At 55.3% G+C, this 27,368-nt stretch overlaps 2 protein-coding genes across 2 annotated transcripts; both read left to right on the forward strand.

Moving 5' to 3' along the window:
• The first annotated feature begins 8,790 nt into the window (after positions 1 to 8,790).
• Positions 8,791 to 21,350, forward strand: LMAN1L (lectin, mannose binding 1 like). The gene is given in 15 exon segments (XM_003944776.3): positions 8,791 to 8,965; positions 11,123 to 11,277; positions 11,394 to 11,501; positions 11,599 to 11,657; positions 13,706 to 13,805; positions 14,136 to 14,256; positions 15,343 to 15,398; positions 15,936 to 16,068; positions 16,374 to 16,522; positions 17,141 to 17,182; positions 17,184 to 17,213; positions 17,914 to 17,981; positions 18,734 to 18,857; positions 19,513 to 19,640; positions 20,639 to 21,350. Coding segments are annotated over 15 exon segments (1,578 nt in total). The 3' UTR covers positions 20,769 to 21,350.
• Positions 21,351 to 21,742: 392 nt separating this feature from the next.
• On the forward strand, positions 21,743 to 26,619 carry CPLX3 (complexin 3). Its single transcript, XM_003944777.4, has 3 exons — positions 21,743 to 22,011; positions 23,139 to 23,226; positions 25,434 to 26,619. Exons 1-3 carry the CDS (start codon positions 21,848 to 21,850, stop codon positions 25,656 to 25,658), a joined length of 477 nt encoding a protein of 158 aa, XP_003944826.2. The 5' UTR covers positions 21,743 to 21,847; the 3' UTR covers positions 25,659 to 26,619.
• Positions 26,620 to 27,368: the final 749 nt, after the last annotated feature.

Raw genomic sequence — 27,368 nt, forward strand, 5'->3', positions numbered from 1 at the left:
CTGGGTGGGGAGCATGGCCGGGAGATGTAGCCACCGCTTTGTGTCAGCTGCACGAGTGAGTGTCCTGTGTCTGCCTTCGGGGAAGTACTCACCTCCCGTCCCGCTGTCCAGCCGGCTCTGGGGCCCCATCCACAGGACGCTACGGAGGGTTCCAGCTGCCTCCACTGCTGTGTTGTTCAAGCCTGCAGCACCAGGAGGGCCAGAGCCAGGGATGGGAGGGAGCCCAGGCCTGTACAGATGGGAACAGGGTTCCAGTCAAGCCCCCTGTGCAAGAGAGGAAAAGCAGTGGTTGGCCTGCTGGGCTTCCTCTGGTAGGAAGAGAGGTGTCTCCTGCCCGAGAAGATGCTGACTGGAGGGGATGGGGAAGCTCCTCGTGGTTCTCCAGATTCAGCCAGGACATCACAGCTTTGCCCTGTCCCCGCCCCTGCAGTGTGCCAGGCCTTGTGTCATACTGGACTTGTCAGGGGTGGAGGATGCGGGGCAGAGGGAGATCCCCGCACCTTCCAGTCGGGGAGTCCCTCCCCGCCCCAGCTTGTGGGGGCACATAGAGGGAATGCGGACCAGCCATGCGATTTTCTCCCCTCACTCGGGTAGTCCAGGGGCAGTGGTCAGTACAGAAGCTCTGAAGGTGTGAGGAGGCTTCATATAGCCCCTGAGACAGGCAGATGGGGTGTCCTCCCTTGTCCAGTTGTGGCCCTGACCCTTCCTCTCCCAGCCAACAGGATGTGAAGTCCAGGGAGTTCTGACTGTGTGTTCCTCAGCCCCACGATAGTTCCATTCACCGTGATCTCTCCTTCCGCCTCCGATCCATCCTCTCTGCACACTGTCAGGCTAATTTTTCTGCAACCACACCATTCATTCAGCAACAAATACTTGAATACCTGCTGTTGGCTAGGACTGGGGCTCAGCAGTCAGCAAAACAGACCCTGTGGAGTTCACAGTTGGGAAGGCAATCTAATAGTCACACATAAATGGCAACAAACTTAAGTGCTACACAAGGAATACAAAGCATGGGAGTCTTTGTAGACCAGGGAGGGCTTCCGGGAAGAAGCAGCATTTAAGCCGAGATCAGAAGCAGAAGAGTGAACAGGTGGTACGGCGGGAGTTGGCATTCCAGGAAGGGATACTGAGACTGGAGGGAGGGCAGCTTTGTCTCAGATCTCCAAGGTGGGGGAGGGTGTACAAACAGCCAGGCCTGAGACGTGTGACTGGGGCAGAGACTTGGCTTTTCTCAAACAGAGAATCATGGGAAGCCAATGGCAAGTTTAATCAGGAGGGTGACTTGTCAGGTAATTTTTTTTGAGATGGAGTCTGCTCTGTCGCCCAGGCTGGAGTGCTGTGGTACCATCTCAGCTCACTGCAACCTCCATCTCCCGGGTTCAAGCAATTCTCCTGCCTCAGCCTCCCAAGTAACTGGGATTACAACAGGCATGTGCCACCACATCTGGCTAATTGTATTTTTAGTGGAGATGGGGTTTCACTATGTTGCCCAGGCTGGTCTCAAACTCCTGACCTTAAGTGATCCACCACCTTGGCCTCCCAAAATGGCTGGGATGACAGGCATGAGCCACTGCACATGGCCCAGATAGATGTTTCTGAAATCACCCTGGGTACTGCTAGAGGAGTTTCAGAGAGTACAGTGAGGACTGGTCCAGATGAGAGACGGTCTCCAGAGAGATGTAAGAGCTGAAATTGACCGAACTTGGCTATGGATTCAGTGTGAGGGTGGAGGAGAGGGAGGGGCCATAGCAAGGCCTGACTGAGCAGAAGGGATTCAGGGAGGGCAGCAGGGGGCATCCACCGGAGCTCCGCTAAGGGCATGTTAGGGTTTTTGTTTTTGTTATTTTGAGACAGGGTCTCATTCTGTTGCCCAGGCTGGAGTGCGATGCTGCAAACACGGCTCACTGCAGCCTTCACCTCCCAGGCTGAAGCAGTCCTCCTGCCTCAGCCTCCAAATTAGCTGAGACTACAAGTCATGCCTAATTTTTAAGTTTTTTTGTAGAGACGGGTACTCCCTATGTTGCCTAGGCTAGTCTCGAACTCCTGGGCTCAAGCAATCCTCCCGCCTCGGCCTCCCAAAGTGTTGAGATTATAGGCGTGAGTCACTGCATCCAGCCACGTGTTGAGTTTTAAGTGAGGCTTTCAAACTGCCAAGAGCCCAAGCACAGTGGCTCATGCCTATAACCCCAGCACTTTGGGAGACCAAGGCAGGGGGATCACTTGAGGTCAGGAGCTAATATCTGTATTTTTTTCCCCCCCGAGACGGAGTTTCGCTCTTGTTACCCAGGCTGGAGTGCAATGGCGCGATCTCGGCTCACCGCAACCTCCGCCTCCTGGGTTCAGGCGATGCTCCTGCCTCAGCCTCCTGAGTAGCTGGGATTACAGGCACGCGCCACCATGCCCAGCTAACTTTTTGTATTTTTAGTAGAGACGGGGTTTCACCATGTTGACCAGGATGGTCTCGATCTCTTGACCTCGTGATCCACCCGCCTCGGCCTCCCAAAGTGCTGGGATTACAGGCTTGAGCCACCGCGCCCGGCCCCCTAATTTCTGTATTTTTAGTAGAGACGGGATTTCACCATGTTGGCCAGGCTGGTCTTAATCTTTTGACCTCGTGATCTGCCCGCCTTGGCCTCCCAAAATACTGGGATTACAGGTGTGAGCCACTGCACCTGTCTGGTAGATTTGTTTTTAAGACAGCAGAGACTTGAGCAAATTTTGCTGCCAAAGGGAAGGACATTGACCATTAAATTGTACTGAGAGTGAGGCAGGAGATATAGACAGGAGAACTGATATGTAGACAGGAGAGCCTTCCTTAGAACAGGGGGTGGCTTGTGGGAACCCAGAACACAGGAACAGGCCTGAAACGGGAGAACAGTCCCTCTGAAACTGCAGAGGAGGGAGACTCAGGCAGTGGTGCACTGGTGAATGTTTAATAACCAAATCTAGGGCAGGGGCTCAGTGGGGGAAGCTCTGATTTACAGCATTTACTGATATCCGTGGAATTAAATACTCTCACCGTGGTCAATGTCAAGCTACCAACCTGACGTCACCAAATACACAGGTGGGTGGGGATTCCAGCCATCAGCTCTCACAGCTGGTCCAAGCCAGCTAGGGGTCAGAAACCCGAAGTGGAGCCTGTGGCTGTGGGGTGTCAGAGCAGGGTCCAGCCAAGCATCACAACAGAGATGGGCCAGGCATAAACAGGAGTGAAGGGACAGGGCTCAACAGAGGGGACCCTGAGGGATGCAGGCTCAGGTAGCTGGATATTCCCATTTATCTTTCCTTTTTTTAAAAATTGAGATGGAGTCTCACTTTGTCACCCAGGCTGGAGTGCAGTGGCATGATCTCGGCTCACTACAACCTCTGCCTCCTGGGTTCAAGCAACTCTCTTGTCTCAGCCTCCTTAGTAGCTGGGATTGCAGGCATGCACCACCACACCTGGGTAATTTTTGTATTTTTAGTAGAGAGAGGATTTCACCATGTTGGCCAGGCTGGTCTCGAACTCCTGACCTGAGGTGATCTGCCCACCTTGGCTTCCAAAGTGCTGGGATTACAGGCATGAGCCACTGCACCTAGCCTCTCAATTTTTTTTTTTTTTTTTTTTTTTTTTTTTTGAGACCGAGTCTCACTCTGTCGCCCAGGCTGGAATGCAGGGTCGGGATCTCAGCTCACCACAACCTCCGCCTCCCAGATTCAATCTCTGTCTCAGTTTCTACTTGTTTTTTCCTTTCTTTCTCTTATCTCTCCCTTCTCTGTGCTGGTGGCTCATCTGAGATAAGCAAGATGTATATCCTACCCTTAAGGAGCTTGTGGACGGGGAACCTTCTCAGGACTCAGTCTGCTGTCCAGAAATGTGGGGCACTACCCGCCGCCAGCACCCGGCCAATGGGGCAGAGGCGGTGGGAAGTGCAGGGTAGCTTCTCAGACACTCAGAGAACAGGCAGGGACAGCAAGGGCATCCCTGGCAAAGGAAGGGCTGTCCTGACGAACGTGGTGAGGTATGACAGCGTGCTGACCTCAGGTGCCAAAGGGTGTGGCCTGGGAGCCAGTGACGCTGAAGAGAAAGCAGGGACCTGGATCTCAGCTGCATCCAGAGGCCCAGTGAGGAACTCAACCTTAAGGGAACATAGTCAGGAGCCACTGAAGGCCTTAGGACAGAGGCGTGGCATGGCCAGATCTGCACTTTATTTATTTATTTAGAGACAGAGTCTCACTCTGTTACCAGGCTGGAGTGCAGTGGCACAATCTTGGCTCACTGCAACCTCTGCCTCCCGGGTTCAAGTGACTCTCCTGCCTCAGCCTCCTGAGTAGCTGGGATTACAGGTGCACACCACCACGCCCAGCTAATTTTTGTATTTTCAGTAGAGACGGGGTTTCACCATGTTGACCAGGATGGTCTTCATCTCTTGATCTCGTGATCTCCTCGCCTTGGCCTCCCAAAGTGCTGGGATTACAGGCATGAGCCACCACACCCAGCCTATTTTATTTTTTTGAGACAGAGTTTCGCTCTCGTTGCCCAGACTGAAGTGCAATGGTGTAATCTCAGCTGACTGCAACTTCCGCCACCTGGGTTCAAGTGATTCTCCTGCCTCATCCTCCCAAGTAGCTGGAATTTACAGACACTCCATTTCTTGACCTCGTAATCCACTCACCTCAGCCTCCCAAAGTGCTGGGATTACAGGGGTGAACTACCTCGCCCAGCCTATTTTATTTATTTTTTTGAGAGGGAGTTTCGCTCTTGTTGCCCAGGCTGGAGTGCAATGGCGCAATCTTGGCTCACTACAACTTCCGTCACCTGGATTCAAGCGATTCTCCTGCCTCAGCCTTCCAAGTAGCTGGAATTACAGGCGTGCACCACCATACCTGGCTAATTTGTTATGTTTAGTAGAGACAGGGTTTCATTGTATTGGTCAGGCTGGTCTCAAACTCCTTACCTCAGGTGATCCACGCGCCTCAGCCTCCCAAAGTGCTGGGATTACAGGCGTGAGCCACCATGCCCAGCCCAGATCTGCATTTTAGAAAGACCCTTCTCACTGAGTCTGGGAGATGGTGGGTAGACTGCAGTCAGCAGGTGAACTGTCCTACTGACCTGAGCACTCACTGTCTGCCAGGCCCTGTTCTAAGTGCATTCCACGTAACTTTTTAAACAACTCTTGGAGGTATTAACTGTTAATGCTCCCATTTTACAGATAAGAAAACTAAGGCTGGGCAAGATTAAGGAACCAGGTAACACAGTATGAGTGGCAAGAACAGATATAAGAACTTGCCTATGACTAGATGTGGGGATGAGGCGGAGGGAAGGATGTGGGGGTAGTTCCGATCTCTGTTGTAAGCAGGTGATGCCACCCAAGAGACCCGAGACCTGGAGGAGGATGAAGGGGGTCGGAGAAAAGGAATTCAGTTTGGAATTCCTGCGGGCCTTAGTGGCACCCAAGCAGAGATGTCCCCTGCAGAGAGACACATTCAAGTCTTCCAGGAGAAGCTGGCTAGAAGCAGATTTGAGAGCGGGCACGGGGATGTGCTTGAAGTCACGGGCATGGAGGAGCTTGGTCAGGGAGTGTGGGGTTGGGGAGAAGCAAGCCCTGATGCTTAGCGGGGTACGTGGGGAGAGCAGCTGGCAAGGGAATAGTGAAGGGAGCAGCCAGGGGCAGGGGAAGAAGCAGGTGGGCTCTGGGGAGACTCAGGGTGCAGGAGGGGTCAGGGAGAGCAGGTGGATGTCGGCAGCATTTCGAGCAGCAGAGACTGGGTTGAGACGTCTGCCAGGACAGAAGAGCAAGCATGGCTGCTCAGGCCTCGTGAGAGCCTTTTCCATGGAGGGGCGGGGACAGGAGCGGGAAGCCAGGAGCTTGAGGGTCCAGTGGGGAGGCCGGAATGCGGCCACCTAGCCACCAGCGTGGCTGTGAAGGCTGAGGAGCAGGTGGAGGCAGTTGAGGGTTTGGTGTTGCAAAATTTCTTACAGCATGTCCTAACATTTCACATTTACAACCTTGATTTTCATCCACTTGTAGAGAGCTTCAATCACTGACTCCTGCTGGGAACCTTCAAAGCACAGTAAAACTTCAGCTATCAGAATTCTTGGTAAATGAGTTGTTCTGGAAAACCAACTTTTATTTGGATGAAAATATTTGAAATATAGGATTTCTTTCCTTCGAATTTTTTTTTTTTTTTTTTTTTTTTTTTTTGAGACGGAGTTTCGCTCTTGTTACCCAGGCTGGAGTGCAATGGCGCGATCTCGGCTCACCGCAACCTCCGCCTCCTGGGTTCAGGCAATTCTCCTGCCTCAGCCTCCTAAGTAGCTGGGATTATAGGCACGCGCCACCATGCCCAGCTAATGTTTTGTATTTTTAGTAGCGACGGGGTTTCACCATGTTGACCAGGTTGGTCTCGATCTCTTGACCTTGTGATCCACCCGCCTCGGCCTCCCAAAGTGCTGGGATTACAGGCTTGAGCCACCGTGCCCGGCCTGAAAAAAATTTTTAATGAAAATTTTCAAATATGTAAAAAATAGGCTGGTGTTGTGGGTTCACACCTATAATACCAGTACTTTGGGAGGCCAAGGCAGAAAGATCACTTAAGGCCAGGTGTCTCTTCAGAATGAGAAATAAAAAAGTTAGCTGGATCACCTGAGAGCAGTGAGACTCTATCTCAAAAAAAAAAAAATTTGCTGGGCACAGTGGTGGGTGCCTGTAGTCCTAGCTCCTCTGTGATCTCCCCATTGCACTCCAGTCTGGGTGTCAGAGTAAGACCCTGTCTCAAAAAAATAATAAAAGTAGAGGCTGGGCGCAGTGGCTCAAGCCTGTAATCCCAGCAGGCCGAGGAGGGTGGATCACGAGGTCGAGAGATCGAGATCATCCTGGTCAACATGGTGAAACCCCGTCTCTACTAAAAATACAAAAAATTAGCTGGGCATGGTGGCACGTGCCTGTAATTCCAGCTACTCAGGAGGCTGAGGCAGGAGAATTGCCTGAACCCAGGAGGCGGAGGTTTCGGTGAGCCGAGATCGTGCCATTGCACTCCAGCCTGGGTAACAAGAGCGAAACTCAAAATAAATAAATAAATAATAATAAAATAATAAAAGTAGAGAGAAGAGCCAGGTGCGGTGGCTCACGCCTGTAATCCCAGCACTTTGAGGGGCCGAGTTGGGTGGATTACCTGAGTTCGGGAGTTCGAGACCAGCCTGGCCAACATGGAGAAACCCCATCTCTACTAAAAATACAAAATTAACCAGGTGTGGTGGCTCATGCCTGTAATCCCAGCTACTCAGGAGGCTGAGGCATGAGAGTTACTTGAACCCGGGAGGTAGAGGTTATGGTGAGCCGAGATTGTGCCATTGCACTCCAGCCTGGGCAGTGCAAAACTGCGTCTCAAAAAAAAGGTAGTGAGAAGATATAAGGAACTCCTGCTTCCCACCATCCGGCTTCAGCACTTACGAACTCAAGGTCAATTTGTCTCATCTCTACCCAACCTGTCTCATCTCTACCCCACCTGCTCCCCACAAGCCCTGGAATATTTTGAAGCAAATCCCCGACATTACAGCAATTCATCTATAAAGCTGTAGTATGTTTCACCAAAAGACAAGACTTTAAAAACATAACCACAAGCCAGGTGCCGTGGCTCATGGCTTTATTCCCAACTATTCAGGCAGCAGGAGGATCCTTTGAGCCAGGAGTTTGAGTCCATCCTGGGAGGCAACAGAGGAAGGCACCACCTCTCATTAAAAAAATAAATAAATAAAAATTTTAAAACATAACCATAACACCATATTAGTCCTAAATTTTTATTATTATTTTTTTAGATGGAAGTTTGCTCTCGTCACCCAGGCTGGAGTGCAATGGCACAATCTTGGCTCACTGCAACCTCTGCCTCCCGGGTTCAAGCGATTCTCCTGCCTCAGCCTCCCGAGTAGCTGGGATTACGGGCAACCGTCACCATGCCCACCTAATTTTTTGTATTTTTTTTTTAGTAGAGACGAGGTTTCACCGTGTTGGCCAGGCCAGTCTTGAACTCCTGACCTCAGGTGATCCACCTGCCTCGGCCTCCCAAAGTTCTGGGATTGCAGGAGTGTTTAGCCACCGCACCCGGCCCTAACATTTTTAACAATTCCTCAGTGTAATCAAATATGCATTGCTCAAAAACATCCATTGTTCACATTTCCCCAATATCTTTTCTTTTTTCCCAGTTAGGTTAAAATTTGGCTCCAAACAAGGTCTGCAGGTCGCATCTGTTTGCTGTCTCCGAAGCCGCCCCTTACTTTTCTTCATGTAATGCATTTGTTAGGGAACCAGGCTGTTTGGCAGCGTAAGCCTGGGGGAATGCAGGCGGCGGGGAGAGGGGGCAGGAAGGAGAGGAGGATGGGGGCCAGAACAGACAGGCCATCCGTGCTGGGGGACACAGGCAGGACGCGGAGGCCTGTCTCCCTGACTGGGAGGGAAGGCCGAGGCTGCCGCCGAAGGGTGGGGCCCGACCCTGAGCACCCCTCCTCCCCTCTGCATCCAGCTGCAAGATGTGAGCCGAGACAGAAAGCTGGCCTGAGCCAGGAGCAGGGGCAGACCTCAGGTTGTCGAGGGATCCCGCTGCCCATGTCACACTGGAGGTGAGGGGGGGCAGGGCCTGAGACAGGTCTAGAAAGAGCAGGATGTCTATGCAGGAGAGGGAGGGGGAGGACAGTGGCACAACCCAGCTCCGGGCCAGTCCCCAGCTCCTCCCTGTCTGGCCCCATCTCAGGAGCCCCTCCCTGGCCTCCCAGCTATGATCTACCCCGGGGCCCGGACATCAGGCGCCTTCACGATGCCGGCGGCCAGTGGTCCAGGTCCCTTGTCCCGCCTTCTCCTCCTGCTCCTGACCCCCCACAGCCCTGAGGCGGGGCGTCCTCCTCTGCGCAGGTTTGAGTACAAGCTCAGCTTCAAAGGCCCAAGGCTGGCATTGCCTGGGGCTGGAATACCCTTCTGGAGCCATCATGGAGGTGAGGGGCAGGGGTGGGGACCCGCCATGCCAAGGGTCCTTCAAAGTGCTGGAGGGGCGGTGACTTGGTGGGGAGTGGGTCTGTCACGGCCACCCTCTGTCCAAGGTGGGGCAGGGCCTGGGACAGTGCCAGGGGCCCCAGGACCTCTCCCAGGCTTGTCTCCTGCTCCACCACCCCAATACCCCCCTCCCCTATCCAGGCTCAATTTCTCCTCTGCTTCTCTGCCCCAGGACTTCTCTCTTCTTCTCTGCCTCTCCTCGGACCCCTGGCCTTCCTCTGCCTCTCTGACCTGTGAACACACACACACATGCTCACACACTAAGTCCCAGACACACAGGAACAAGGCAATGTGGACAAGCACAAACCTACACTCTCCCGGCTCCATCCCGTCGGGCCTGTGGTTAGAACTGGGGGCTACCTGGAGGGAGGCATCCTCAGCCCAGCTGCGTGGGCAGCAGCCCTTCCCTGTATGTGTGTTGTGGGTGGAAGCAGGTATGAGAGCATCTTAGCCCACAGGTCTGTGATCAGGGCCTTCCAAACCCAGACCCACAGAGAGTGCGCCTTCTACCTGACCTTGTTCCAAAAGGATTTGTGATGATGAAACTACACGCTACAGGGGAACTTACATTAGGAGTGGCAAGAACAATGAGGGTTAGAGTGGGGCCCGCAATAGTCTAGGAGCATGGCTTGTTTCCAAACATACACTGTGGGGTCTACCCACCTCAGAGTCAGGCCATGGATTGAATCCTGAGCTTCTTAGCAGGCAAAGCAAAGATAGAAAGCAGATCAGCTGTGGGTTTCTGTGAGATGCGAGTGCTGAGAAATGGCATGATTCCTGACTAAGGCCAGGACAAAAAGATCCCTTTTAGATGATAGCCCAGTCAGTAGGGTCTCTTCCGGTCCTCCTTCATAGAGACACATAAGGCAACAAAAGAGTGGGCTGCTTCTCACAGCACCAAGCCAGGCCCTGCCTCAGGACCTGGATGGCAAAGCCTATACAACAGTCACTGCTCTGGGCCCGACCAAGTCTGGGTGTCACAGCTCATGTGAGGGAGCAGAGGCACCTTCTCCAAGGTCACCCAGTGATGTGTGCATTACGTAGGCATTCATTCATTCACCCTGATGCTCCTCTGTGCCCAGCCCAGAGACACAGGGCCTCATAAGGCTGAAAGCGTAGTAGGCAGTGGACAATCCCTGCCTCCTGCAAGCCATTCAGAGGCAGTGGCAGCTTCCAGAGGCCCTGGGACCTGTGGCCTTGCAACTCTGTGCCTCCCCACCCCCACCCCTGGCCTTTGCAGAGCAAACGGGCTGGATTAGCAGCCTCCGGAACATCCTGGCAGGGTCTGGGCCCTGGGCCAGGTTCCAGGCTGGCAGGCCGGAGGGAGGGGAGCAAGTTGGAGTAGGGCCTCTGAGTTCCCTGCCCCCAGTTCCTGCCAAGTCTGCCTCAGTTTCTCTCCCATTCCTCCTTCCCACCAGGCAGAGCCCCTTCCTCCTCACCCCACCACCACCAGTGACAATCCATCCTGCACCCTTTCCTCGCCAGCCTGTGGGCCCATTCTCGCCTTCACACTTCGCTTTCCTGCATTCCTCGCCTTGAAGTGTGCCCTTGGTCCTGTCTACCAGGAAGCTCTAGCCTCATTTGGCCACAGCCTGGAGTCTTGGGCCTCCCTGCAGTTACTGCCCCCCCTAAAGTCCTCTCCTGGGTTCTGTGGTCTCAGGCACTTCCATTTTTGTCACAAGGCCTCAGTTTCCTCATCTGAGAAATGGGAAGAGTTAGACACAAATCTCATCTCATGGTGGAAAAAGCTTACACTCTGGAGTCATATGGAGCTGAATTCCAGCCAATCGACTTCGTTCCTTAACTTTTCTGAGCCTCGGTGTCCCCCATCTGTTAGATGGGGTCTTACAAAAACAGACCACATACACTGCAGTGAGCCTTCACCAATTCGGATGGTGCTGGCAATCATTGCCCTCCCCGGCAAAGGCCCCTCCAACTGCGCTGGGCTCTGACTCCCGATTCCTATGCGTCTCTGACTCCTGCTTCCCTGCTTGGCCTTGACATCGTCTCTTCCTCTTCCGGAGCCCAGCCCAGGCCGGTGAGAGTGAAGGGGGAGGGGAGTATAGCAGGGCACAGGGCCTGAGCTGCCCCGTCCACAGACGCCATCCTGGGCCTGGAGGAAGTGCGGCTGGCACCATCCCTGAGGAACCGGAGTGGCGCCGTGTGGAGCAGGGCCTCTGTCCCCTTCTCTGCCTGGGAAGTAGAGGTGCAGATGAGGGTAACGGGGCTGGGCCGCCAGGGAGCCCAGGGCATGGTGAGTGTCCTCTCCCGGACCTGACAGAGCGGGGTGGGTCAGGGAGGAGGGTGAGGAGACCTGGGGGTCCCAGGATCCCGCACGGTCCCCTGAGCTAAGGGGCTGGGGACCTGCAGGCCGTGTGGTACACCCGGAGCAGAGGCCATGTAGGCTCTGTCCTGGGGGCGCTGGCCTCGTGGAATGGCATTGGGATCTTCTTTGACTCCTCAGCAGAGGACACCCAGGTGCGTAGTGGTCTCCTGCCTGCCAGCCCATCTGCCCGCCCACACCCTCCCGGTCCTGCCCTGCCCAAGGCTCAGGCTGCTTCTCACCTTCCCGCAGAACAGCCCGGCCATCCGTGTACTGGCCAGCGACGGACACACCCACTCCGAGCAGCCCGGGTAAGGGCCTGTCTGGACCGACCCGTCACTTCCATTCGTGCATTGGGAGGGTCCCACACCCCCATCCAAGCCCCTGCCCCAGCCTCCCGGGGCTGCCATCCTTGCTGGCCTCTCTCCACTCAGCCAGAAGTCCGCCTCCCTGGGGCTTGATTCCTTCAACCCAACAGACCCAGGGGAAATGAATGACACAGGCTGGGACTGTGATGAGTATCTCTGCTCCCATGATCTCATCCCATCTCCAACACCCTCCGTAAGCGGGGATTATTTGTCCCGTTTACAGGTAAGGACAATAAGCCCCAGAGAGGAGGAGCAACACTGTGTGCAGAGCTGAACTTTGAGCCCAGACTTGTCCCTGGAGGGTCCCCTCCCTCCCTGCATAGCTGTCCCTTCCCTTTCCCCTGATGATTTGGCTTCTGTCCTTCCCTGGCCCGGCTGCCTCCTCAGTAGCTGGGCCGGTTTGTCAGTGTCTTTCAGCAACCTTCCCTCAGCTCATAACAATTAGAGTAATTGCCTGCATTTACGGAGTAAGCTGACGGTATGCCAGGCACAGCACCAAGCCCTTCTCAATTCATTGTCTTAGTTAACCCTCATAACATTGTTATGAGGTAGTTTCAATTACCACCCTCATTTTAGACATGGGAACACCGAGGCTTGGAGAGATGAGATGGCTTGCCCAAGGTCACACAGCTCGGGGCGCAAACCCAGGTGGCTGCTCCGGGGCTGGCTTCTCCCCTGTCCTGTGCTGCCCCCCTCTTGGTGGAAGGCGGCACTGCCAGACGCTTTGCTGTGAGCAGCCAGCGTGTCCAGAGACACTCAGGGCTCAACGCTCTTCTTCTGACTCCCCAGAGCCTACCGTGCGCCCTGTTGGGGAGGCAGGCTGGTCACATTGTCCTTGGCTGCCAAGACATGTCCAGGTCATCCGTCCTGAGTCAGCTGCATTCTGAGCCCTGGCAGCTGAGAGAGGAAGGGGAAGCCAGAGGCACAAGGGACTTGGAATTTAAGAGAAGGAGGGGCTGGGCACAGTGGCTAATGCCAATAATCCTAGCACTTTGGGAGGCCAAGGCGAGAGGATCACCTGAGGTCAGGAGTTCAAGACCAGCCTAACCAACATGGAGAAACCCCATCTCTACTTAAAAAAAAAAAAAAAAAAAAAAAAAACAGAATTAGCTGGGCGTGGTGGCATATATCTACAATCCCAGCTACTCAGGAGGTTGAGGCAGAAGAACTACTTGAACCCAGGAGGCAGAGGTTGCAGTCAGCCGAGATTGCGTCACTGAATTCCAGCCTTGGTGACAAAGCAAGACTCCATCTCGGAAAAAAGAAAGAGAGAGAGACAAGAAGGAGGGAGGGAAGACTGATAGGAGAAGGTGGTGGGTCGGGGGATGGAGGGCAGAAACTCCAGCATTGGTGGAGGCCTCTGTCTCCTTGGGGAAGGGCCACAGGGAGGCCCCTGGCCCCTTCTGTAAATCCAAGCCCCGACACTCCGCCAGGCAGGGCTTGCTTCCCGGGGCTGCCATCCTTGCTGGCCGCTCTCAGCTTCTTCCACTGCCGCCTCTCTTCTGCCAAGGGAGCAGGCTACAGCAAGGGAGAGACTCAAGCTAGACAAGGGACATGTCCCAGGCCAGCTCGCCCAGTGGCACAGCAGATCTGTGCAGAGCAGCTTCCGGGACTGCCCTCACCGGCCAGGCCTTGAGTCCTGTGTATCCTGGCTGGATTCCAACCACCCACAAGGGCTGGGTGCAGTGGCTCCTGCTTGTAATCCCAGCACTTTGGGACGCCAAGGTGGGCAGATTACTTGAGGTTAGGAGTTTGAGACCAACCTGGCCAACAAACTAAAACGCCGTCTCTACTAAAAATGCAAAAATTAGCCGGGCATGGTGGTACATGCCTGTAGTCTCAGCTACTTGGGAGGCTGAGGTGGGAGGATCACATGAGCCCAGCAGGCAGAGGTTGCAGTGAACCACAACTGCACAACTGCACTCCAGCCTGGGCAACAGAGGGATTCCTTCTCAAAAACAAACAAACAAACAAACCCCAACTGCCCACAGGGATGGGGCCGGCCAAGTGCTGGGCTCCTGTCATCGGGACTTCCGGAACCGGCCACACCCCTTCAGAGCACGGATCACCTACTGGGGGCAGAGGCTGCGCGTGAGTCACCCTTCCTGCTTGACAGGGCCCTGAGTTACAGAGCTGCTATGTGTGCGTGCCCACAGCCCCAGCACACCGGTGCTTGTGACACCACGTGAGGTCCCTGGCACACACGGGCCAACATCCACAGGGGATCCTCCATCCCTACACAGAATCCTAACACTCACCCAGAGCACACAGACGTAAGGGCTCCTGAGACCAGGAGCACAGGGCACCTCCATGCCATTCTGATACCAAGCCCTAGGGCCGCCTGCCCTCCCATGGCCAGGGGAGCCAGGGAGTCAGCGATAGGGATGACCCCCCACTGCTCACTCCCTCCGTGTTCCTCAGGTGTTCTTGAACAGCGGCCTCACTCCCCGTGATCCATATGAGGTCTGTGTGGATGTGGGGCCCCTGCGTTTGGTCCCTGGAGGTTTCTTCGGGGTCTCAGCAGCCACGAGCACCCTGGCAGGTGAGGATCCCACCAGGTAGGCAAGAGCAGAAGGGCAGTGATGAAGGAATCACCCTGAGCCACCTTCTAAAAAGCAATGGGGTGGCGCCAGCCACTTCACCACGTGACCTGGACCTCCATGACCCTCGGGAGAAGTCACGTCTGCCTTGAGACTTGCAAGTCTCAGATGGGATAAAACAAGAGAAGCTTTGATTTCAGTGCTGGGCCCATAAGTGCCTCTAGCTGGGAGCTGTGGGGCCAGTGGAAGAGAGACAGCAAGGAGGGACATTTAGAAAAGTGGAGTGAAGAGACGTGATGCCACGGAGAGCCCACGGAGGGTCCCGCAGCGGGAAAGCTGAGACAACCAGAGTGTGGGAGTCCTTGAATGCCAGGATCTTGGTGTGGTTTCTTTCTTTCTTTTTTTTTTTTTTTTTTGAGATGGAGTCTCACTCTGTCACCCAGGCTGGAGGGCAGTGGCATAATCTTGGCTCACTGCAATCTCCGCCTCCCAGGTTCAGGCAATTCTCCTGCCTCAGCCTCCTGAGTGGCTGGGATTACAGGCACGCGCCACCATGCCCAGCTAATGTTTTGTATTTTTAGTAGAGACGGGGTTTCACCATGTTGTCCAGGATGGTCTCGATCTCCTGACCTTGTGATCCACCCGCCTCAGCCTCCTAAAGTGCTGGGATTACAGGTGTGAGCCACCGTGCCGGGTCCTTTGGTCTGGTTTCTGAGGAGGAAAGAGTGACACAGTCAGAGCTACGCTGGAGAGGTGGCCACTGTGAAGTTGCTGCTACTGTGTCTGGGAGCCCAAGAGTGTCACTTGGTTTGCTGCCAGGGCCCTAGCACAGGATGTTTTGGGATTGTCCAGCTCCGCCACTCACAGGGGCCTACCTCTAACTGAGCCTGAGGTTCAGCCCTCACCACCCACCCACCTACCTGTCAACCGTCACACCTTTCCTGTGAATTGAGCAAGACAGGCATCAGACGGTGGCCCAAAGTCACCGCTCTTTCCTGGGTGGGGTATCACGGTGGTGAGGATGAAAGTTGTGCGAAGGGGCTGCTGGGTGGAGGGGTCTTACTTCCCCTTCATCTGTCCCCTTCCAGATGATCACGATGTCCTGTCCTTCCTGACCTTCAGCCTGAGGGAGCCCGGCCCAGAGGTGATGCCAGCCCTGGCCTACCTGGGAGTGGCAGCCCAGCGACCCTGCCCTCACCCACGTCAGGGTGCCCTCAGACCTGCCATTCCAGCCCTTACCCCCAGCTGGCCTCTGAGTTCTGCTCAGGCCAGACCTTGTGCTGGGCAGTGCTGTGGGCCAGGCCCTGTCTGCAAGGGCTTGCAGGCTGGCTGGGTCAGGCTGTGACATTACAGTTCAGAGTCATCACTGCCAGGTCTTGAAAGGCACGGGGGGCTATGGGAGGAGAGAAGAGGGGTCCCAACCAGCCAGGGGCTCAAGAAAGGGTTCCCGGAGGAGTTGAGCTTAAAGGAGCTGTGAATCAGCATGTACAGGACTGAGGCCTGTGCCGCAGGGAAGGAAGAGGGTGGGGATCTTCGTGAAGGCAGAGCTCAGAGGGCTGCAAACCGCAGGGCCAGGTGGCCGGGAGGGAGACTGCGCTTGTCGGGAAGCCTGCGGGAAGGCTCCCCTTGCCTCCGGGTCCCTCATGAGTTGAGGTCCTGACTTTCTGCCTTCCTCTCCCAGGTTCCCCCTCAACCCTTCCTGGAGATGGAGCAGCTCCGCCTGGCGAGGCAGCTGGAAGGGCTGCGTGCCAGGCTGGGCCTGGGCACCAGGGAGGATGTAACTCCAAAGTCAGACTCTGAAGCTCAAGAAGACGGTAGGGACAGAGACAGCGGGCAGGTGGCACCCATCTGAGTGTCACAGCCTCCTCTACCCTTATAACTGGGAGTCCTTTAACCAAAGGGGAAACTGAGGCCTGAGGAGGCCATATCTAAGCGGGCCTTGGGCCCAAGTGTTCTCTTGCATCCCCACCTTCCCACCTAGACTCATTTTCCAGGAGAGGGTCTTGGAGGCAGCAGCCCCACCTTCTGGCCCCACTCTTCAAGAAGCCCTCCAACGATAAGATACGCTCTGTTGCCCACCATGGCTGGCTGCCCACCCCAGCTCTGCCCCAATCCCCAGGGGAAAGGCTCTTTGACCTAGAGGAGACCCTGGATAGACACCGCCAGACCCTGCAGGCTCTGCAGGGTCTCTCCGAGCGGCTGGCCCAGGCTGAGAGGCAATGGAAGCAGCGGGGGCCCCCAGGCCAGGCCAGGCCTGACGGAGGCTGGGTGAGTAGCCCCGCAGGCATTCAAGGCTCCATCTGCGGGCCTGAAGGAGGAGCAGGCAGTGTAGTCAGGAACTAGTCTCCCCCAAGGCCTGGAGGGAAAGGAGGGCAGGGATGAAATGCTGCAGGTCACAGGATGGAGCAGGGCAGTACGTGGGACGGCATCTCTGCACAAGCAAATGCGCACGGAGCCACAGGGCTGGGGCTGGGGCTGGGGCTGGAGAGAGGAGATGCCAGATATTTGGACTCGGCTCTGTAGATGAATGACGGAAATAGACTAGGTGCTAATTTGCATGTAGCTTCACATGCGATTTGCATACGGCTTGCTTAATGCTCAGTTGCACCAGAAGCCTCGTTTCATCTCCATTGCCATCTGGCTCCTCCCCCAGGGGGTCACGCCTTGGGTCATGCCCAGCCTGGGGGCCGGAGAGCTAAACTCAGCCAAGGTGTTAGATACTGGGCAGAGGAGGCCAGCAGCTCTTGTGGGCTTTGCTGGGCTCTGACAGCTCGAGGTTTTAATCTTGTTCCCTCGGGCCAGAGCAGCTTAGTCTGGGCTGCTAGTGTGGGGAAGAGGGGAGGGGACTCACACTCCAGGGCCAGGCCTCTCTGATCCTACCTCCAGGCCCTGGACTCTTCCTGCCAGATCCCATCCACCCCAGGGAGGAGGTGGCCACCTCTCCGGGTCACTCAATAAGGCAGGGACCCAAACACTGGGTGTCGGCCAGCACTGGCCTCAGCTTGGATGATGCCCTGGGCGAATCAGGGCAGAGAGGACTGGGCTGGGCCTCTGCCTTCTTCAGGGGCAGAACCACTTTTAGAAGGGAGAGGATTTGGGGCCGGGTGCGGTGGCTCAAGCCTGTAATCCCAGCACTTTGGGAGGCCGAGGCGGGTGGATCACGAGGTCGAGAGATCGAGACCATCCTGGTCAACATGGTGAAACCCTGTTTCTACTAAAAATACAAAAAATTAGCTGGGCATGGTGGCGCGTGCCTGTGATCCCAGCTACTCAGGAGGCTGAGGCAGGAGAACTGCCTGAACCCAGGAGGCGGAGGTTGCGGTGAGCCGAGATCGCGCCATTGCACTCAAGCCTGGGTAACAAGAGCGAAACTCCATCTCAAAAAAAAAAAAAAAAAAAAGGGAGAGGATTTTGAGAAAACCCTAAAGTGGCCACTGTTGGGAGGGAACAGCCACCCTAGGGAGAGGGGTGTGAGCGGAGGGGGAATTCGGAAGCCCCTATGGATGGGGTCAGAGAAATACAATGTGTCCAAATAAGGAAGCCCTGGTAATCTGGGAAGGCCTCTGGAAGGAAGAGGCTGCAGTGCCCCTGGGAAGGTGGGCTCTGAGAAGAGAGGGGCTGTGTCCTGGGCCCTAGACAAGAAGCTGGCCCTCCTGTAGGACTCTGCCAAGCTCAGTGCCCTGCTCCATGGACAGAGGACTCTGCTCCAGGCCCTGCAAGGGATGAGGTAAGGGACTGCGTGGGGACCCCTCCACGACCTTGCTTCTCTGCCTGAAGTTCCTCCACTAGCCCTTCATTCCTTCCATCATTTCCTGAGCACCCAGCATGCAGCCTGTCCATTGGAAGGTCTGGGGGTAGAGTTAGGTTGACTCGACTTTAACTGAATCATGTTTAAAGTTTTCAAGTCGTAGTTGAAAAGCAATTCTCTCCAGGAGAAGCTCATCGTGAAGGCCCCCGTCCGACACTCCCACCCTCAGGAGGGTTAAGAAATATGAGCACTCTTTCAGTGGCAGCTCCTGGGATGAGGGGCATTTTGATAGGAGCTCTTGGAGAGGGAACACAGCCAAGATCAGACCAGCTGGAGGAGGCGCAGTCCCTGACTTGGTTTTGTGCCCCCATTAGCCTCCAGATATCCCACTCTAGCCTGGGCCTCTGGAGCCCTGGGGCTTGGGGGAGTCCTGGGGATGCTGTGGAGGAGATATGCATCCAGCCTGAAGCCTAACGCCCCTCTGTAAGCCCCTATGGATGGGGTCAGAGAAACACAATGTGTCCAAATGGACTTTAGGGAAATCTCTATCTGAGCTAAAGTCTCAGGATATAGGAAGAAGGTTTGAGGTGAAAAGACCAAAGAAGGGGCCCTATGGATGGTACCTGTTCCCCACCCATGTGCTGCCCCTTGGGGGATGGGAAATGATTAGGCCATTTGGGTGAAGCAGAAGAGGTAATGAGTCATCTTACTTGGTTTCCACCCCTGACTAGGGACGCAGCTGTCCGCATGGCCACAGAAGCCCGAGTCTCCTACCTGCCTGTGGGCACTGAGCACCATTTCTTAGAGCTGGACCACATCCTGGGCCTCCTGCAGAAGGAGCTTCGGGGCCCGGCGGTGAGGGGGATGTAGTGGGGAGCATGGAGGCGCCAACCCTGATGTCTGGGCTCAGCCACCTTTCTTCCAGCACTTCTGCAGCCCCAAGCCCTCCTTCCTTTGCCCGCCCCTCCCAGGACCACTGCCAAGCACATCTGTGCCCGTGTCTGTGTGTGTGTGCATACGTGCCAGGACACAGATATCTTCCCTGCCCTCTCTGCTCTTTGGAGAGTCCCACAGACTCAGCACCAGCAGGACCCTGGTCTCCCTTGATCCAATACCCAATGACCAGAGGAGAATGGGGTGGGCTGTGCCCAAGATCATTCAGAGTTCAGTGGTGGAGTCAGTGCTTCCCATGCCCTGTCCCATCCTTGTTCCCTCACCCCCACCCTGTCTTTGGCTCTCTACTTCTCTTTCTCTTCTCTTAAGCCTTGGGTCCCTTGATGATCCCAGGCCCTAGGCCTTCCCAGCTGTTCCCACAGATGCAGCCATGGGAGCCGAGGCAGGGGAGGCAGCTTTGTACACTGCCTCCTCTCCAAGTTCCCTGGATGAGAGCCAGGACACCCCAAGCCTGGGGGAGGGAAATGGAGCATGCCCATGACCCAGATTCCAGGTCCCCCTCTCCTTATGGGTAAGAAGCTGGGCTGAGCTAGGACCTTAGACCTTCCCCTTTCAGAAGGCAGCAGCCAAGGCCCCCCGCCTACCCAGCCAGCCCCCAAGGGTCTCCTCGTGCCTGCAGCCTGGCATCTTCCTGTTCTTCCTGCTCATTCAGACTGTTGGCTTCTGCAGCTACGTGCACTTCAGGTGGGCCACCCCATGAGTCAGACTTCCCACAGCACTGGCATCTCTTGGTTCTCAGCTCTAGCCACTGGATTTAGGAGAGGGAACACTTTAGCCCAGACAGGCCCTGTCCAGTCCCCAAATCGCAAAGAGCACAGTGCAGAATAAGGCCCATTCTCTCACCAAGCACTACTGACCACCTGCTCGGTCCCCAGACCCGTCTGGGTCCTGCGCCCACAGAGCTCACTCGCACAGGTCTAACTGACCCCGTGTGGTCAATGCCATGATGTCAGGAAGCTGAGGGGCTACAGGAGCACAGGAGAACACACTTGACCCCACTTGGTTACAGAATCAACCTGGAAAGGACATTTGATATGGTCATTAAGGTGACGAGGAGTTTTCCACCCTGACAAGATAGGTAAAGGCATAGAGGCAGAGGAAACAGCATGAGAAAAGGCAGGGAGGCGTAAGAAAAACAGTATTTTAGAGAAAACATGCAAGTTCGGTAGTGTTGGAGAAAAAGGCAGGACCAGTTTGTGAAACTGGGCAAAGAGACGTGAAAAGGTGGGAGGAGGTCACTGGTTTTGCTTGGTATGTGTTTGATGAATGAATGAATGTGTACCGCTTAGAGACGTGGGGTGTGCTAAGGGCCTCAGCAACGAGACTGACGATCTTTGTTGGTGGAATTTCAAGACAAGTAGAGTCTGTGTGGGCTGGGATGGTCCTGGAGGAAGAGCGAAATGAGCTAGGCTTTAAAAAGCACAAGGTGGAAATGATCACAGGCTCATGCACATGCACGGGAGCGCAGTGGTGGCAATCAGCCTGGAGCTGCTGGGACAGACCTCACATGCCCAGGGGGGAAGCGTGGACCGTATGAGGCAGGCCAAAAGAGCCACAGAAAGTCCCAGAACAGAGAAGATTGTGGTGCAATCCGGGTAGCAAGGGGAGCATGAGAGCCTTGGTTTTTCAAAAGCCTATAAAGGAGAGATACAAGTAACCTGTAACCTTCTCTCTGGCAGCAGGCAGAAGCTGGACAACAGCCTTCAGAAGTGTCTGTCCACAGGTAGCCTTCTTCCGTGTCCTGAACCACACACCCCTAGGGCCCTGGGGATTGTGAGGAGGCAGCCTCTCCCTGCCAGCATGCCTGCCTGACCCACCTCAGAGCCATTTTGCATCACTGGGAAGCAGGCGGTGTCTGCGATGGGGGCTTGGTCAGTATCCTCTCCTTCTGCATGCCCAGCTCCCACCTACACCTGAGCTTTCAGCACATTCCCACCTTATTAAACGTGATTTCCCTCTCCCCACGCTGACATGCTGGTCTTCCTTCCAGCCTCACCCTAATCTCTGTGAAGGCTTCCACCCCTACTGAGTAGCTGGCTGGGAGTGCCTCCAAGCAGGCAGGGAGGCCAAGGGCTGGCTTAACCTCCAAAAGACCAGATACCCCACAGGCTTTGAGCCCTGGACTATGGAAAGAAACGGAGCCATGACGTGTATAATTCTGTCCTCAAATTCACCCAGAACAGGGAGCAGTGTCTCCCAGTGTCCCTCCTGGCCCAGCCAGTGAGCTCTCTCCCTCCCCACTCCCAGCTGCTCCGGGGGCAGCTGGGGAGGCGCGTGACAGAGGAACCCTGAGAGGCCAACTCGTGGAACCATAACTGGGATTCCCGCTCGCACCCTCGGGTCTCCCTCCCTTTTCCAGCGACAAGCTCTTTGGGCAGCCGCTGGGTTCAGTGAGTTGGGTGGGTAGGGAAAATGGGGGTCGCCCAAGGCTGGGTTTTTACCCCTTGCTGCTACCTGGATCTCGAAGCTGAAATCCCAGTTATCAGCGGCCCAGGAGAGGAGAAAGTTGAAGGAGGCTAGGGAATAGGGTTCCGCGAGTGTATCAGCTCAGCCCCTCTCCCGGGGGAGCGACCCCACCACCGCAGACCCTAATCCGCTGTCAGCAGTGCCCAGCGGAGCTCGGCGTTGGACGAGGCACGTGGGGGAGGCGGGAGTGGGGAGCGGGCACGTGGTCCAGCCTTCTCAGCCCCGTGCTGCCCCCCGCCCCCCGTGAGGAGGGGTTTGGGGAGGTGGGGGCGGGCCCGGGCGGGGGCGGGCGGCGGGCGGCGCCAAGCGTGGGGCGCGGGCCCGCGGCGGGAGCTGTCCGCGAGACCTAGTGCTGAAGTAGGCGCAGACGTGCCCGGTACCTGGCGCGTGGTAGCAGGCGCCCAGTGCCCCGGCCGGCGAAGACCATGGCGTTCATGGTGAAGACCATGGTGGGCGGCCAGCTGAAGAACCTCACCGGGAGCCTGGGAGGCGGTGAGGACAAGGGGGATGGAGACAAGTCAGCAGCCGAAGCTCAGGGCATGAGCCGAGAGGAGTACGAGGAGTATCAGAAGCAACTGGTGGAAGAGAAGTGAGTGGGATCCCTTTCCTGGCTCCAGCGACCTCCCCTTCCCTACCCCCACAACTGCTCAGTCCAACCCGGGGCCAGCCTCAGGTCCCAATCCCCTCTCCCCGACTTTCCTAGACGTGGTACGAGACCGGGAGGCGTCTTCTACCCTGCCCCCAGAGCCATCCAATCTCAAACCCAAAACCCCACTTCAGCTTCATACTCTGGCCAAAGGGGAGTGGGGGGAGGGGCGGCCGGAGCCTGGGACGAGGAGGGGGATGCACGTGCATTTCTGACGAAACAATAATCCCTTAATCCGATCTGGTCCCAGCCGCCTATGTCTTCCAACTGGGGCTCCTCTGAGCTTGAGCCTCTGAAAAAAGTGGTGCAACCAAGGAGGCTCAGAGTCGCGGAGGCAGACCCTGAGATGGGGCACTTACAGACATTCAGCCTACTTCTGTGCCCACAGTGCTGGGACAGAGTTTGGGGCTGGTCTCTTCTGCTAGGCTACTGGATTTAGAGCCTGGCTTTGCTTATTAGCTGGGTAACTTTAGGCAAGTTGCTTAACCTTTCTGTGCCTCTGTTTTCTTTTCTGGAAAATGGGGATGGTAATCATAATACATGCCTTGTATATTTATGAAGATTCAATGCCAATGCATGTGAACCGTTTAGCACAGCACCTGGCACAGGATAAAACCTCATAAATGATAGCTATTATTTCGCATAATCCTGATAACCGTTTTGTGGGTTGCAAAATTGCATCCTTATTTTACAGAAAAGGAAGGTAAGTGACCCAAGGATATACCTAAAATGGTAGTGGAGCTGGGATGTGAACCCAAGTTTGTCCAAAATACTTTGCCCCACATGACATAGCTTGTCAGGGAGGGAGCAACTGACCAAATTGGAGGCCATGAGGGACAAATAATTAGAGTCTGCAGAGAGAGCCAGACAGACTGCCACCGTGACCCCCTAGTTTCATCCAGCGGCAGAGATGACAAAGGGCACTGTGATGGGAAGAGGCAGCAGAGACCCGGACACAGGGACCAATGCAGCAGCTGCCAGAACTTGGAGACCCCTTCTGTCCTTCCCTCGAAGACCCCAACACTCTTTGCTCTGCCCTTGTGGTGACTCTGCCCCTGGTGACCCCACAGGATGGAGCGGGATGCACAGTTCACACAGAGGAAGGCAGAGCGGGCCACACTGCGGAGCCACTTCCGAGATAAATACCGGCTGCCCAAGGTAAGCTGGTTCCGGCTGCGAGGCAAGTCTGGGACCCTGAGCTCTGGGCTCTGGACCCCTTCGCCCCATCCTGGGCACCACAGCCCTCAACTATAAGACTCACAGGGTGCTTGGTTAGATCCTTCATTCTCTCACTCATCACCCATTCATTTGTTCGTTTATTCATTCACTCACTCATAGTTAACCTGCGCCCACCAAGGGCCAGGGCTTAGTGCTGAGAGGACCCCAGTCCTTGTGAGACTGACAGGTTTGTATTTCTGGAGCCAGTCTAGGCCTCTTCTATCCTCCACCCGCTGCTCCCCCACCAAGCCTAGGCCAGACCTGGGCAGAGGAAGACATGGGGGAGGCAGGAAGCAGTGTAGTTGACTGCCAAGGTGAGTGCTCTGGGGGTTTTTGAACCTACTAGAGGACAAAACTTAAGGTGGGGGAGAGAAGTCCTGTGTGTGCCAGGTACTTGAACTTCATGTCCTCGTGTAACCCCCAGTAATGCTGCCAGGCAGCTGTCGCCCACAGCCACAAACGACAAAACGGAGGCTCGGAGAGACGGAGGAACTTGGCTAAGGTCACACAGCCAGCGAGCCATGGAGCTGGGATCAGCCCTCAAGCCCGTGAATTCTGAGCCTGCCTTTGCTCCAGAGCCCCAGGCTGCTTTCCAGGGTATGGAGCCTGCCCGTAGAGAGCCAAGTACCCCCTTGGCCAGCCAAGCAGCCAGAGATTATATCTCAGGAGATCCCTGCCCCCACACTCCCCTGGGCAGTGCAGCACCAGATGGGCATGGAAGTGTGGGGCTCCTGCTCTTTGAGGAGGGCACTGAAGCACAAACCTCTCCCAGAATATCACCCTAGTGCTGTTCTTCCTCCTCATTCCAAAAAAGCGCACGTAGACTTCTTTGGCTATGTGTACTTCAGGTGGGCCACTCACTCTGTGAGCCAGACTTCCCACAGCACTGGCATCTCCTGGTTCTCAGCTCTAGCCATTGAATATAGGAGAGGGAACACTTCAGCCCAGACGGGACCTGCCCAGTCCTCAAATCGCAAAGAGCACAGTGCAGGGTAGGGCCCACTCTCTCACCCAGAACTGTGCTGGACTCCGGAGAAAACAGCACAGGGCTATAGCACTCCTGACTTTGATCTTCCACTTGAATTGAAAGACCAAATATATGAACATCACATTTACTCATTCAACAAATATTTACTGAGTCCCCAGCTGCTTCTGACTCCCCACAGGGCACCAATCTTTTGGAAATCTCTCACAGGGAAAGCCGGTCCAGAAAGCCTGCCTCACTGCAAACTCTCCTAGGAATAAAATCATCCTTCAGATGCTTGTGCTAGGCATGTAAGAGACATCTGCTATCAGGGAAGCCAGAGTTAAGCAGAAGAGGCAAGACTGGGATGCATCTGAGTAGGACATGGGGTGGAAAGCCCCAGCACCCCCTAGAAGAACAGTGAAGGGCAATGTCCATCATAGGTGCCATGCAAAAAAGCAGAGATGTTGGAATCTAGCTGGCACAGGTTTGACTCTAGCTCCCCGACTTCCTACCTGTGTGACCTTGGACAATTTACTTAAGTAACTTAAAGTAACTTACTTAAATTCTGTGAGCCTCCATTTCCTTATTTCTGAAGTGGAGGTAACAATACTTACCTACCTCACAGGGTTATTATGAGAATTAAAAGCACGCAGCTCAATGTCTGCCATGTAATAGATGTTCGATAAACGGTACCCATCACTATTTTTGGTTTACCCTTAAGCATAACAGGAGTCAAAACATGTCTTAGCTGACTGTAACAGTGTGACTCATAGGTATTTTCGTTTTGTCTTTACTCTCTGTGCTGGTCCTTCCATATCTCAGAGTGAAGTAAGGTAATATGAAAAGTCTCCATGTCCAAGCATCAAACGCTTGATCCTGGGATGTGGGGTGGGAGCTGAGCTCACTGAAACATGGGGCTCAAGAATCTAGAGGACCAGGCACGGTGGCTCACTCCTGTAATCCCAGCACCTTGGGAGGCCAAGGTGGGTGTCTATCACTTGAGCCCAGGAGTTTGAGACCAGAGTGGGCAACATAGGGAGACCTTGTCTCTACAAATTAAAAAAAAAAAAAAAAAAAAATAGAATCTAGGGACCTGGAATTCAATCCAAACCTCCTCCCTGCCCTCTCAACTCTGGGTCCTCACAGACTTCCACCCCTCCCCATGCCCTCTTCCCTTCAGAATGAGACAGATGAGAGCCAGATCCAGATGGCAGGTGGAGACGTGGAGCTGCCCCGGGAGCTGGCCAAGATGATCGAGGAGGACACGGAGGAGGAGGAGGAGAAGGCCTCAGTCCTCGGGCAGCTGGCGAGCCTCCCTGGCTTGGACCTGGGCTCACTCAAGGACAAGGCCCAGGCCACACTGGGGGACCTCAAGCAATCAGCTGACAAGTGCCACATCATGTGACCACTTCCCCGGGGTTACCCACTGGGCTGGCCAGAGGGCTGGACCCCCATGAGGGCTAAGAGTGTGTCAGCTTCCAGGGACCCACACTCCATTTGGGGCCTTGTTTTCCCTGCCTCATCCTAGTTCCAAAACCTGTCTCATCCATGCCCCAAGCCTGTCTTCCGGTTCCCCCTGTCTACAGGGAGCAAAGTCCCCATCTTCACCCGACCCTTCAGGACCCTCCCCACCAGCTCAGCCTGTGGAGCCCTCCCAAGATTGTAGGAACAGGCCCATCCATCCCTCGCTGACCACGGCCCCAAATTCCTGCACCCACAGAGAGACACACAATGACACAAAACCCCTGGCACGTTCAGAGACAGAAGCCCCAGATGCATCGCGGCACACACAGACACACACACAGGCCAGCTCCCCTGCGTGTCCAGCCCCTTCAGACGCCAACACTCAAGATACTCTGAGAGAGCTTGGGCAGATAACCTGGGCAGACAGGAAGGAGGCTGAGCCTTATTGCATCATCTGTAAAATGGGAATGGCCTGAATGATTTCTGAGGCTCTTTCTGGCTTGGCCTCTCAGAGCCAAGCACACACCCCTCCTTGGGCAGGGTAGCAGCTGCCGCCACAGCCTCGTGGCTGCCACTGTGGGCTCTGGGAGCCGAAGCGATGCTGTGTGAGAGGCAGGGTGCCAAGGATGAAGCTGGCACTGAACAGTAAGCCCAGGCAGCTCTAGGCCTTCTCTGGGCCCAGGGCCCAGCCAATTTCTGTTCTGTTCCTGTAGAACTCTCTCTGGATTCCATAGCTGGAATCTCCTCTCCTAGCTCAGTGAAAAATAAAAATCCCAAATGGTGTGCCTACCTTCTTACTGGCTTCCAGGAGTCTTAAGGTTCACAGCCCCCCGAGCCTGCCTTAGAGGGGCGTCCTCCGCCCCCCACTGACAGCTTCACAGGAGGAAGGAGGCATCCAGCGCTAGGAGTGGAAGCGTCTCCAGCTCTGTTCTCTTGGGGCCCTGGGTGAGGGTGGGTTCTGGGGCCTATGGAGCAGGTCTGGGCTTTGAGGAGGATGGAGCAGCCCCAGTACGTGGGGGAGACAGGGCCTCTGGGGCGTCACTGAGACCACAGGTGGGGCCAGGGCTGGAGTGCTGCTGTCTCGGGTGCCTGTGCCTACACCCCTCCTCACCCTGGAGATGGAAGGTGTGCAAAAAGCAAGCAGGCACAGCAGCTGCATTCCAGCCCTGCACTAGTGACTCTGAGCGTGTCCTCTCCTTCCTCCAGGCTGTCTTGCCCCTGTAAAATGAAGAATCCCCCTCTGCGCCAAATAGTAAATAATACACGTTTCAAAGGGTGACCATTTATAAAGCCCTTGGCATATGACAGACCATATCAATAAACATAATTCATTCTTCCAAAAAAAACGAAGAGCACAGATCTCATCCCGCTCACCTGTGGCAGGGGCCAAGGGGCAGGGAGCAGGGGAGGTTTGTTTAAGAAACCAGCCAGGAAGCTTGCCAAGCTGATTGTCCCCTGGGGCCCGGGCAGGAGGAAGGTGCTACAGGCTAACTCCAGGTGCCCACTTTGGAGTCCCGGGCCCGGCCTGTGGGGAAGGCAGCCAAGGTTTACAGGCAGGAGCAGCCATCTGAGGATTGGGTTTCAAGGGCAAAGTTTCCATGAGGTCTTCTTTGTAAAATAAGAACAAGGCACATCGAACTTGTTCAGGAGT

This window comes from Saimiri boliviensis, chromosome 2 (assembly GCF_048565385.1).
Source record: "Saimiri boliviensis isolate mSaiBol1 chromosome 2, mSaiBol1.pri, whole genome shotgun sequence".
In the NCBI taxonomy this organism is placed as follows: domain Eukaryota; kingdom Metazoa; phylum Chordata; class Mammalia; order Primates; family Cebidae; genus Saimiri; species Saimiri boliviensis.